Source organism: Seriola lalandi, unplaced genomic scaffold (genome assembly GCF_002814215.2).
Source record: "Seriola lalandi dorsalis isolate HSWRI2012SDOR001 ecotype SW California unplaced genomic scaffold, Sedor1 jcf7180002054188, whole genome shotgun sequence".
In the NCBI taxonomy this organism is placed as follows: Eukaryota; Metazoa; Chordata; class Actinopteri; order Carangiformes; family Carangidae; genus Seriola; species Seriola lalandi.
Window position 1 is genome coordinate 1,094,810 of NW_019524741.1, and position 13,601 is coordinate 1,108,410.

Here is a 13,601-nt window from a genome sequence, read left to right on the forward strand (position 1 = left end):
ACACATGGAACAGAAATAAGAACAAATAACACTTTAGCAGTTACACAACACTGATGTGTAGCATCTTAAAGGCATCATATAATGCAGGCCCATGAAGATACTATAAGACATAAAACAGGTTCCCCCAACTTGGATTAGTTATACTTATTCATAATTATGTCAGACTGATTATTTAGCACTTTTTCTAAAGTTCCTTTTGTTTGCTGTTTAATCAAACAGATGATGAGTCCAATGAATTGCTCCAGTTCACTGTCATTGCACCACATTGGTCGTATCACAATCTAAAAGTGCTTGTGTGTGGTTTGGAGTTTGCTGCTGCTACGTTATGCTACAATTTCACAACAAAGCAACCAACTAGGCCTATTATACATCTTATAGGACAGACATAAAATTTGTTCTGCATTGATGAAAGTGAATTTGATTCCAATGAGTCTGTTGGGAAGAATGTGCCTTCTCCTGCTCATATGCTTTCTGGTGCCACTGAGGGCTCAATACTTTGAATCTAATGTAATTTGGCTTCTGCTCCTGCTGGGTATCATCTGTTATGCTGATGACAAAAATGAATGCTTCCTACTTTTCTCTATCAATAATTGGATATTTTTAATTTTGTTTCATTATTACATGCTTGATGTTGAGCGGTAAAAGCTCCATCATGGTTAGATAAATTCAGAGGAATAAAGAAGCAGATACTTGGCAGCTCCTGACTCTAAATATATATATATTTTTTACCTTTTGATTTTGTTTATTACACAGGTTTACTGCTTTCAAGTCAGGTCTTTGGATAGATATCTAAAGAAGTCTCTAGTTCCTGTTCTAAAGAGTATTCATTTATGTTTATATAAGCTTAGTAGATTCTATCTAACCAACACAAACACAGTTTAGAGTCATAGTGGGTCATGCCAAATAAAGACTCATGTGGCTGGGGTTTTGGAGACTGAAAAGGACTATTTAGTACTTCACAGGCACTATATATAATCATTTACATTTGGAGTATTGGTTTACATTGCTTGTTATACTGTTATTATGGGTATTCAGGTATGAATATGTACAACATGTAAATGTACAAAACGTGTGCGTGGATATGGGCATCTTTTATAAATATACAGTTTATGTTTATGTTTGTGAATTTTGAATATTGTTATAATACGTGCACTCTTCATACAGAAAATGAACACAACAAACATTAGGACTATGTAAAAAGACTATGTTCCAAATGAATAGTGCATTTGCTAAAGTATCTTTCTTGTGATTTTAATGCATCTCCTCCAGATGGCAGTATCCTCTATCAAATACCTCCAACTTTAACTGTACTGTGTAAGTGATCTTTAACTATTGGTGCTTTTACATGTTATAACATTAACATCATAACCAAGGATGTCCATGTCTACAGGTGGTTCTCTCTTCTGAAATCGGGATTAACTTGAGACAAAGACAAGTTGTCCGACATATGCCATGAGTTTTTTTTCTGCTCTTCTACTAATCTAACATCTGTTTCTTATAGAATGTCGGTTGGTATCTGTAAGAATGTGATGAGAGGAGTAGAAGTGCAGCTATTAGTCCGACACCACTCCCTTTTCAGGATGTAGTGTGAGATGTTCCCAAAAAAAAACTACTGAATGGGGATGTCTGCAGAGGAGGCCTCCTCCTCCTCATCCTCTCCACACTGCTCTTTGCTTTTATGTTCTCCACTCCACGCCACCTCTCCAGTTCTCACCATTCACTTACTTTTCTCCATCCCATCAGCAGGTGCATCTGTTCCTCTGCCAGGGGAAATGAGTGTGAGAAAGGTGCAGTGAGAAAGACTGTGGACAGGGTGATGTGACCAGGAGTGAGAGGATGAGAACACGGGAGAAAACTGAGGGGGGAAGACTCACAGCGTACAGTGAGAGGAGGGGGAGAGGTGGGGATGGGAGAGACAAAGAGAGAGAGGGAGGGAAGGGATGAGGGGAGGGTGAGAGGACACGAGAGATGGTGTGTGGTTGCCAAGCAACGATTGATAACCAAATCCCCAAGCATCCTGCTTGTGCTGCCCTGCCCTCCCTCCAGGCCTGAATTACAAACACATGCACACGCACACACAAACACATACACAGGTTTTATGTTATCGCTTTGTTATTCAGTTATTCAGTCAAATTGTTGATGCTCCTTTAATTTAAAATGATAACAGTGATTTTATATCCTGCAGTGGTGCAGGAGCTTGTATATGTTCTATAATTTATACATTCATGTTAGGATGCGCAGCACATAGCCACAAATTCAATCTTATAAAACAGATATGATTGATGGCACTGCGATTTATTGAGCTTTTACTCTACTTTGCTTCACACATGTGTGAAGTCAATACAGCTGTCAGTGTGGCAGTGATTCCCATGTGGGACAGTTTCTCTGCCTGCTGCCACTCATGCTACCAGGATGACTGGCAAAGACTATGCTATCAAAGCCAGTAAATTAACCCATCCCTCCTGGTTGTAGGCATTGCAAGGTTGTAGGGCATTTTAAAAAGCACAACCTGCATCTGTATTCTGTGTGCGTGCGCTTGTGTGTGTGTGGTACTTGTAGTCGGCAGACCCTCCTTTTATTGAGTGTTTTTTTATAGGGAGGTTAAAAAACAATTTGTTGCTCCCAATATGGAATGCTGTACACCTGGAGGGAAGGTAATATAGGCCATACTAATGGTTTTAAGATCAAAACAAATATCACTGCTTCTATTGAAATATCACATAAAATACTGTCACTATTAGACTGAATAATATACAAAAATATGGATAGTTTAAACTGCATTAGGTTAAGGCAGTAATGAGTAACACATAGAAGTCCCCATGAGAAGATCTGAGGAGCATGTGTTTTTTTTTTCACTAGATTGAACAGGAGGGGAGGCAAGGGGGGTGAGAGAGAGAGAGAGAGAGAGAGAGAGAGAGAAAGAGAGAGCGAGAGAGCGAGAGAGAGAGAGACTGAAATATCCGGCTCCAGTACCTGTTAGAGCGCTGGATTGCCGGGTGATCAGATTAGAGGTGTCAGGGTTCGTTAATCTGTGAGGGAGCGACAGACTGCCGCTCACGCTGCTGCTTCTGCACACCGCTCCCATTCATCGGCAGCGAAGGGGAGCGGAGCACATTTGGTGTTGACGCGCGTCGGGGAATTTCCCCCCTCTTTTTTTTTTACAATGGATACCTGCAGGGTACGAGCCTGGGTGTTTCTGGTCCTGTTATGGCAGGACATGTCTTTGGCATCGCAGTTTCCGACACAGCTCATGTAAGTACAGCAATTATAATCCTACTCTGGGCAGTAAATATTGTGATTTGCAGACTCCTTGTTTCAAGTGCTCGTCGTTTAGAGACAAGTGTTACATCTAATGAGCCACTCGCGGTGTGTAGGCTGCTCAATAGGTGCGCGCATGGAGGTGTGAGAGTGTGGTGGGCAGGTCGTTTCATTCATGCACCGGTGGTCATCTTTGAGAAGATGGGCCCCACGTTTAAGGGTAGACAATATTTCAGCTTTTCTCTGGCTGCCCGCCTCCAGGTGATGATTAATGTTGGCTAACATAATCAGCAGTTTGTCACTGCTGGGTGACTGTGGCCATGCCACACCGTGACAGCTCCTCTATGAAGTTGTTGAGGAGTTACAGTGGCCTCGTCTGTTCCTGTTCCTTTATGCAAAAGGACAAAAGTTGCATTCTTCACCTGAACACCTGATTCAGAGCCTCTCTACAGAGTTAAAGGCCACATAAATTTGAGGTAGGCTATATTCATTCAAGAGTTTGAATCATCGATGGAAAATCAACACATAGATAGATATTTAAAAAATGAACAGCATCAGAAAATATTTAACTGTTGTTAAAAGACAATTATAATAGCAGGTTTTAGTCATGTGTTTAGAATTCTGATGGGGATGCACCTTTATTTACATTAGAGTCAATGATTAATGCATTTAACTACAGATAAAAATACTTTGTTATTATTATTATTAATTTAACCAGGACATCTCTTAACACACATGACCTCTTTTTCAAAAGAGACCTAACCAAAAAAAATGTCACTGAAGGCTGAATAAATATTAGAATGCAATCCAATTGCACAACATCAAACGAATTAAGTTACAGAAACACTGCTGATATTCCAAAAATTACATATCACCAATTAAAGTTCTCTCTCCAATGGCATGTCCTCTGTAGGTTGTAGCATGAATCCTAAAAATGTTTTGGATTCAAGTGCTAAAAAAAGTTCCAGGCCCCAGTATCCATTATAATTGCACATTACATAGGAGGCTTTATTTCTATTAGAAATAGAGGAGGTTGTTGAAGGCACTCCCTTTCAGTCCCCAGCAGAAGAAAATCTATGGCCTGGATCGTTTGGCATATACTGTACTCCTTCATTACTGCTGCAGTCCACAAAAAAAACAAGATAATCTTTCTTGCCTAACAGATATTCATTAAAACTAACAAGCACTAAATATACATGATTGTGTCCAAATTAATCTTTTAAGTTAATGACCCTGCATGCTGCCTGCATGACTAGATACTGAGAGGGATATATCTAATGATGGCTCTAATACATCTTGAAGGAAAAGTGTGAATGCGTGTTTGAATATAGATAAAATGAAGAAATTAAAATGAACTAGTTACAACACCCAAGTTCATCGAGTGCATTCCCCCGGATTACACTGATCAAACCGATGGAGAGAAAAACACTGATTACGTAAAGGGAGTTTGGCAAACTGTAACCTGTAATTGTGTCTCGTCATGACCCTAAATATCTGTTGTTCCAGTAACTACTCAGGAGACTTAACATTTTGCACTAACTTAGATTCTCTAGAGCAACATTTCAGTGTGAATTAGAACAAGAATTAGATAAAAGCTTTCTTGAATGTAAGACGCCAAATCATGTGGGATTTTTTGAGTTTATCACTCACGTTGGCTGTGCCAGGAATATTTCAGAGTCACATCACCAACAAGCTGAACTGCACAGAAAGACAGAAGGCACTGGGCTGGTCAGAGCTTGATCCAAAAACCCTACACTTCATGTCATACCACTTTTTGGTATCTGAGCCAGTCTGAAGCAGGACTGAATTGGCCACTTGTGTGTTAGCGTATAGGCTACAGAGCTTGAGCAGAGCACTGTGGGTTGTTTTGGAGCGTTACTGTTGGTGTTTCCATGCCTCGCTCTGCTTTGCTGGCTGGACTGGACCACTTCTGTCTTTGCCTCGGTAATGATGTGTAATTAGACTGTAGTTTAACACAGCCTCCCACTGAGATACACACTACAGTCCAGCTCATTACTTTCTCTAGTTCCAAAGTGATGGTACCACAACATCTGTCTCTCTCCTTCTTGTATTGTCTCTCCGCCTCTCTTTCTGTTTTGCTCTCATTTGCTCTTCCTGTGTCTGAAAAACAATGTAGGGCAGTGTCTGACCCAGTTGCCATTTGTATGTGCATTTGTGTGTGCATGTGTGTGTGTGTGTGTTTAATTATCCAGTGTTGTACCAGAGGCTGCAGTAATCAAAGCCCAGCAACCAGAGCAGAAAAATTTTGCTACTTCAGCTCAACAACATTGACTTTATGACTATACAGGCCTCTCTAAATCATCATGTTATTTTAGCCATTGATAAGAGTTTACAATATGTGTGATAACAGTGTGACAGATTGCCATTAAACCAGGTTGGTACCTCAAGGGATGCTTGGAAATGCATAGTTTAAGGATAAGAATTAATGTGCAGAGACTTTCCATGCCTATGGATAATACATCTGATCGTTTAACACCTATTTAACAAGCAAATGTGACTGCGAATATTCATAATAAAGCAACAGGCTTATAGCTTTGGGGGGTAGCATAACTTTCTATTTTATGGTCCTTTACTGTATTAGCCAGGTGAGCACTTTACAGCCAAGACTTCTCTGTCTGAACATTGCAGTGTTTGGTATTTAAACTCACAGGCGCGCGCACACACACACACAAAGCAAATATACATACACAAGATTCAGTAACGTGAGGAATGGGCTGAGCTATTCTGAAGATCAGACAATTCTCTGAAGCCTTCAACAAAATATTCTAAATAGATTTTTTTTTAAAAAAGAGAAAAGTTCATGTAATCTATATTGGTTGTGCAGAAGAACACATGCACACATACTGCACCACAGCCTGTATTGTCTCATCCATTTGTCAGCACCTGAGAGTTTTTGTTATAGAGATTTACACTGGTAGCAGTTTATTTCACTAAACTCTGGAGAGATAGCCCTCTGCTTCTCTGAATGTCGAGCCCCTGGAAACACACACGCACACACACGCACACACACGCACACACACACACACACACACACACACACACACACACACACGACCCACAATTGTCTTGTCAATGCTTCAGGCTTTGAGAGCTTAGGGGTCCAAGGGTCCACTAAAACACCTTACAATCAGCTTGCTGTTAGGAGAGTTGGGGACACGGGAGAGAGGAGAGGATCAAGAGAGAATGTTAAAGAGAAGACAGTGAACAAGAGGCAAGAAGAGGACAAAAGAGGAGAGGCAGTTTCAAAACATCTTACTGTGTAGCAAAAATCATGAAGAGTTTGTTTTAGTGGCCAAGTATGTTCTCATGTAAGAAATCTAGATGGTCATGCTGCTCTCACATGCACATTGGACATAGATCTACAGTCCCTGTATCCCCACCAGAATTAGGGATTGGAATTGATAAGATTTATTGATATATAAGCCTATGGGCTATGACAGCAGCTTTAATTATGAACTTTATCAGCTGCATCAGGCTCCCCCAGATTTCCTTTTAGAAATGTTCAAATACAAAACACTATTTATTCTATGGCTTGTTAATACATAATGGTTATTGTTTACTAAGAGATGTGCATCCATATTGCCCAATATGCCTAACCAACAAGAATTTAAGTTCAATGTTGAATCAATAGTCAATGCCTATCCATCTTGCAAAGCTCGACTGAGAGACTAGATGGTCATTGCCTTGTTTTAAAATGATCTCCGCCATGTATTATGTGGACTAGTCCCCACAGGTTGCTGCTGCTGGAAAGTACAAGTTTTATTTGGTAGTCGCGCGATGTGGTTATCATTTCTGAGGCTGCAGTCTGTAAACACAGTTGCTAGTTGGCGTTCACTCTCACTTTTACCAGACACAAAGTCACAGAAAAGTCCTGGAAGTAGCAGGTAAGCAAGAAACAGACAAAACAAGAGACGCTCTGCCAAGCTAATTTAGCGGGGCAGACAGATTAGAGAGATGCACTGCAAGCTAGCACCTAAATATTAGCATACTGTTATTTGCTAACATAAAACTTGGAAAGCAGAGAACACGTTTACCTGTTGCTGTCCACGCAATTCACTCTCACGATGTTTTCTTTTCTTTTCTTGACCAGAAAGATAGTTCCTCTTCGTCCTCCCAAAGTTGTAAACATTGATTCCTGCTTTAACACACGGGGACCTTGCGTAATTTGCGGAGGCCTACGCAACTTTCGTAGTGAGCGTATGGGCCTTGAAAATTACGCAGGCATTGATACAAGGAATTGCTTGAAGTTAGTATTATAGTATTAGTATTATATTTCCATATGTTTCAATAAAGTTGGGGGCTCGTAAGAGAAAGAATGATCAGAGGTGGAGATAGTCTGGTGACTTTTAGTTGCTAGTTTGGTTCAAACTACAAAAACTCTCAATCCTAGACTTCCCATAATGCAACTCGATACAGTCTTTTCAAAAACAATGTGTAGAAGTTTCCAAGCCTGGCTGAGATGACTGGTGTCAGATGACATCACTGTTATTATCTGCTGACATTAGGTTATTACTGGTATGTCATTATTATGAAAAGTAACAAAAAGTTACAGTATATAAATACCAAAGACTTAATTAAGAAATGGTGATTTAATTAAGAAATACTATTGATGATACATTGTTTGTCCGTTACTATAAAATGTCGGTATAGTTTGGTCACAACTCTTTAACCAAATTAATTATTTATTATTTGGCAGCAAAACACCCAAACAACAGGAATGGTGCTCTAAATCACCAAAGCATACAGTATATGGACGAATGTTAATTTCCCTTCACATAGCCATAAGGCTCTGCCAAGTCTGACTCGGCAGTGTTGTTCACAACCCCTAAACCATCTGGCTTTGGGAATAACAGGATAGCAGCTGAATTATGCCTGACCCTGCTCTAATATCTCCACCTTCCTAAACAGATTCACATTGTACTATCCCCTGTGGTATTCTCTCTCTTGCAAAGTGTCTCATCTTTCTCCACAAGTGTTCTTGCTCTGAATTTTCCTCATCCACTGTGGATTTTGTGTCCCTGATGCGTCTTTGCCACTTCTTTTCTGGCTTCTTCATCTTCTGTACCTTTCTCTTTTTGTTTGTATCTCATCACCTCCCTCAGCTGGATATGTTTTTCATAACTTGCATGACTTTCATTGCTCTGCTGCAGTGACAATTTTTGGGGAATATTTTCTAGGGTATGCTTGCCTGTTTATTTTTTTATATGTTCATTTCTTATGTTTGAGTGGGGGTTGGGTGGAGGGTCACAGTTGAGTCTGTGTTAGTGTGAACAGATGATAATGACTGTATCCAGTGCCAACCTGTTATCATTCTCATGCAATATTAATGTCATTGTCTCGGTCCCTGTGTGTGTGTGTGTGTGTGTGTGTGTGTGTGTGTGTGTGCATGCATGGCGGCATATATGGTGAATTAATGCACCTACATGCACACAAGTATTTTGCTACTGCAAGCATCTCTTAGCAGGATTATTCTATCAAGTCATTGTGTCACTTAATGCATAGTGTCCTAGGTCTTTGCCATTCTCCTCTCATCTATCTCTTTCTAAAGCCACTTTGTTCAGGAGTCAAGGAGGGCTATACTATGTCAGTATATTATCATACATGCTGTGAGCTTATTGTGCTCTGACATGATGATTGGAGGAGGATGAGAGAAAGGTATAATCCAGTGTGTGGCACCAGCAGGCTGGACCTGATGTCCCTGGAGTTCTTTGATACACAGACAAGCACGTCGGTCCTGGCCACCTCCTACCTCTCACCTGTCCACTCACATCACCCTCACCAGTCACAACACTGGCTGACACTTATCTGATTGGTTGACTTCATGTTTGAACTCTGAGAGAGTAATGGTATTGGTTGACACCCAGTGACACATGTTGGATTAAAGGACATTGTATTTGTTCCTGGTCTGATTGGTTGACACTTTGCTTGACCTATCGGCGTGATTCTCTTTGGTCTTGTTTGTTTTGGCGCTGTGTGACTTGGATGGTCTCGTTAGATGATAGATGTCAGATAAGTTGATTGACAGTTTAATTGCACGGTGAAATGTCTGTGATGTGTCATCTAAACTGGTTACATCTGAGTTACAAGATTTATTGTGTGTATTGCTTTCTCCCGTAGGATTAAAGAATGGGTTGATCAGATGCAGAGAGAGCTTGTCACCCTAGCAGACACGGCCACAGCTGGGAAGAGCCTCACTCAGGTATAAACACCCAAACACTACACACACATGCACAAATAAGATGCATAATCCAAATTCAACATTGTACATATCGATGCACAAAGGACGTCACATTGCACATGTCCTTGTTTAAAATTTTAATTAAGCCCTAGAATTTTCCGAAAATCATATATTGTTTGTTTTCAAGCAAAATTGGATTCATCATCTAAATAGAAAACAACAAAAAATCTGACACACCAGGTTTTAATAAATCATCAAATGCATGTGTGATTGTATACTATCTCTACTCCCTGTATGTGTCTAGATTTTCCTGAGAAACCAGCACCTCTACTCTGTGGAACAAAACGACGCAGAGGAGCTGGTGGCCAGAGCAGCCAGGAACATTGAACAGCTGCTGCGGAAGAGGTCTGCTGCCTTGAAGGTACGACTCATCCCACTCAAAGGAACCAACTGTCAGTTTGTTAGTTTGAAAGCTGAGCAGGATGGGAGAGTTATTAACAAGGGCTGCGAGAGAGAGAAGTTTTCCAGCAGTTCTTGCTGTAGTCTTGACTATGTACATTCAGTAGCCAAAGTGTATGTGGTGAAAACTCTGAAGATTTAATGAAGCGCTGATGCAGCTACTACCTTTATTAAATTTGCATGATTAAATTTGACGTATGACATATTTGTGACATTTAATCATGCAAATTTCATAAAGGTAGCTGCTGCATCAAGCTGGAATGCACATATACGGATTCTTGTATTGAAGAAATAGTTTGCCATGATGCCTCCTGTATTGAAACGAACAAGCTCAGTGCATTTAGCTTACATGTGAAACTTGGTGGACAGATTATTTTAGCTTGATCATGGACTATGTTGATAGGCTGGCAGTCCAACCAAAGGGCTCTTGGAGAGATGGGATAGGGTTAACCAAGAAAAAAGATTTAGACTTGCCAGTGGAAAATAAGCTTGTTGTTCTTGGCTGTTTAACTTGGAGAGGATTGGATTGAACCACAACGCAGAGCCTGAGGGCTTTAGCTGCAGAGTACAACACCTCTTATAATTTAGTGTTGGTGGGAAGATTTAATGGTAGAAATGTAATCCTGACATCTAGTCAAAGTAAAAAGATTGAAAATACCATTTTAAATGTATAGTAACTTTATCTTTTTATTTTGTATTTCTATATTTTACATTTACAGGGCAAATTTAACACCCGTGTTGGACTACTAATTGCTATATTCCAATACATTAAATAAAGTTGAGTTGAATATCTGTCAGATATCTAATGATCTATGATCCTCCATTAACCAGCATAATTGACATAACAATAAAGATTTTGAAGAATGTTTTGGTGATCAATTATATATTATGTGCCTTTAGGCCAAATTGTTTTTGGCCAAAACATAAAGTATCCTATTGTACCACCATCTTGCTTTTATTTATTAATTTAAAAATTCATCTCACTGAGGTGTCTCGCTAGTTTTCCTCGTGTGATTGGTGTGAGTTTGGTTGAAGTGATCCTTTAAATGAGGAAGTCACATTCATAACATTTTTTTATGATTTTCTGGCAACAGGTTCTGGGACGTTTTTCCATAACAAAAGGTTTCCTCTGAGGGAAACAAATATTTGGAACAACAGCCTTCTAGAGGCCTCTACATTTTCACAAGTTACTATCTGAATGGTGTGTATTATTTATTTGTAGTTAAGGTCATTTTGTAACAGCATACCAGTGGTGATGTGATATGTATAGAATTGATGTACTTACTTGTGTGATGTTATAGGTCATAAATATAGATTGTATATGGGTAAAGCATGCTCACAGAAGAGTAGAAAGTGGGGACTGAGGTCTTCCTTTTGCCGGATTCAATGTGATAATGAGAGCTTTGACCCTAGGGAGATTCTCCTTTCTCCCCCTCCCCATTATGCCCAGAAGTGGGTCAGAGATGCTCATTTATATCAGGAGATTGAACTGTTTTTATACATTCAGAGTGGGTTCACAGCATCCCCTACTCTGCCTTTATAAGGCGTCATCATTGTTGTCTTACTTGGAATGGAGAGGGAGTATTTATGAATGTTCATAAACATATCTAGTGCCAAGTGTCTGTCTTGTGTATGTTAAGTAAACACCCCGGTGTTCTTATCATTTTTCCGAGTACTGGTGCCATGAGACACATAAGCAGCAAGGAGAAATTGGCTTCAGCGTGCAATCCAAGTGATAAAAGAAAGAGACGGTTAGGAGGTCAGGTGGTGTGTTGGTGTGTGTGTTTACAGTATGCGTATATTAAGGGTAGGTGGCCACGGGGGGTTGGGGGGTGGGGGGGTCAGCCAGCCTGACACTGACAGTGCATCGAACCTCCGGACATCAATCACTTCTCACTCTTTATTGCGTCTTTGTGTCTCATCTTCTCCCGAGTAACCTCAAGGCACACAGATATTTGATTCTCTGTCCTGAGATGTATGGATGCAGAGATAAATGGATAATGTGAAAGAAGGGCAAAATGCATGAACATGTTGGATGACTGGATTGATGGACAGATGAGCAAAGGAAGATGGGTGCACAGGATGGTAGAATGAGAGATGAGAGAAAAAAAGGCTTTGAGCTCAGAATGTAAAATGTTTTGGTTTTTTTTTCAAGTGTGACTCCATGTCTTTTCTAGGGCTTCTTGGATAAACCACAGTGAACATAAACCAAACAAAAAACACCAGCAAAGTCAAATCAGAACTTGATATACATAGACCGTTCCAGCAGACATAGTGGTTTTTCTTGGAGCTGATTTTTGCTGACCAATCTTCTAAGTTAAGTGAAGTGATTTGGCTGTAAAGTTTATCAGACAGAATACAGGAAGAGAACTTTCATTGTAGTTGGGACTTTCTTGTTCAATGCCTTTGATATGAGGTTGGGAGTGACTCTCAATGTCAATATAATTGGAGATAGCCCAAGGCACTTGAGCCACTTTCACTCAGTTGTCGACTGCTTTCAAACTTTCATCCTCCCTTTGCCTCCTTTCTTTCACTCTCTCTCCTCGTCCTCCCTGTCTCTCCGTCTCTGATCTCTAACTCTGTATGATGGATGACCTTTGAAAGGCCACAGTTTACCTAGCCACAGGTGTGTGACACAAGTGTGTGTCTATGTGTGTCTACTCATGCTTCCATAAATAAGTGTGTGGCAGAGTGTAACATGCATTATTAATGACTACTTGGCTGCACACTGTTAGGGAGAGATCGCTTTATCAAAGGTTTTACAACTTATACTGTGGCTTGATCTCAACAGGGAACACTCACACACTTAAACACACACACTTACTAGGAAACGTTCACACATAGTGGCTTTAGGGGCTCATTCTACTTCCCTTTTCACCTCTCTGAGTGAAGTGCCCTTTTTGACCAAGTAAATAATTATCACCTAATGGTTGCTTGTAGTTAGCTAGGGTAAGGTGGTGGTTTTGCTAAGGAGACAGTAATGATAAGTCTTTTAGCCCAATAATACTAAATGAGTTCAGATAGCTCTTTTGCTTTGCCATTTAGTTTAATTTACATATCCATATCCACTTATTTTATTATAGGTCACATATAGTATATGCACATCTACTTTACTTTTCTGGGATAAAATCCATTTACCTGAGTGTCCTCTCTGATTCTCTGGTCTGAGTCGCATTTATGTCTGTCAACTCAGCACACTTACAGTCAATTTCCAGAGGCCCCTAGCCTATATTATAGTTTTTATTAGACTGAATTAAGTAGCCAATGTTATTAAAGAGTATGAATAGGCAATGGTATAGACAGTGCAGTGCAAGTCCCTATACTCATATACACACGTACATTAACATGGACATGTTTACTTGTCCTAAAAAAGCATGGAACTATGCGGAGGTGAAGAGTCAATATTTACCACTTTGAGAGAGAGTGAGAGAGTGAGTCACCAAAAATGTTTGTCAAAAGCAGTTGACCACATTGTGAAAGTGTTTGATGTGCCTGGAGCTAGATCCAATTATTTCAACGCATCTCTCCCTCCCCTGTCCCCAGCCTGCTCTCTCTTTGTCTTGCTGTCTGTGTACACTGTAATTAAAAACTTAATTATTGATGCTGCAGAACTGCTAAAGTAAAAGGCGATCTGATAAAACACTGAAGACAGACATACAGAAGCTCATACATCAAGGTACCGTCC

General features: G+C 40.1%; 1 protein-coding gene across 2 annotated transcripts in view; it reads left to right on the plus strand.

Moving 5' to 3' along the window:
* Positions 1-2,935: 2,935 nt before the first annotated feature.
* LOC111653379 (voltage-dependent calcium channel subunit alpha-2/delta-1) overlaps positions 2,936-13,601 on the plus strand; it is a 58,039-nt gene continuing 47,373 nt past the window's right edge. For both annotated transcript variants that reach the window (XM_023403975.2, XM_087173388.1), the window contains exons 1-3: positions 2,936-3,252; positions 9,397-9,478; positions 9,762-9,878. In XM_023403975.2, the coding sequence (XP_023259743.1) occupies positions 3,164-3,252; positions 9,397-9,478; positions 9,762-9,878 (288 nt within the window). In that variant the 5' untranslated portion in view covers positions 2,936-3,163. The remainder of the gene's footprint in view (positions 3,253-9,396; positions 9,479-9,761; positions 9,879-13,601) is intronic.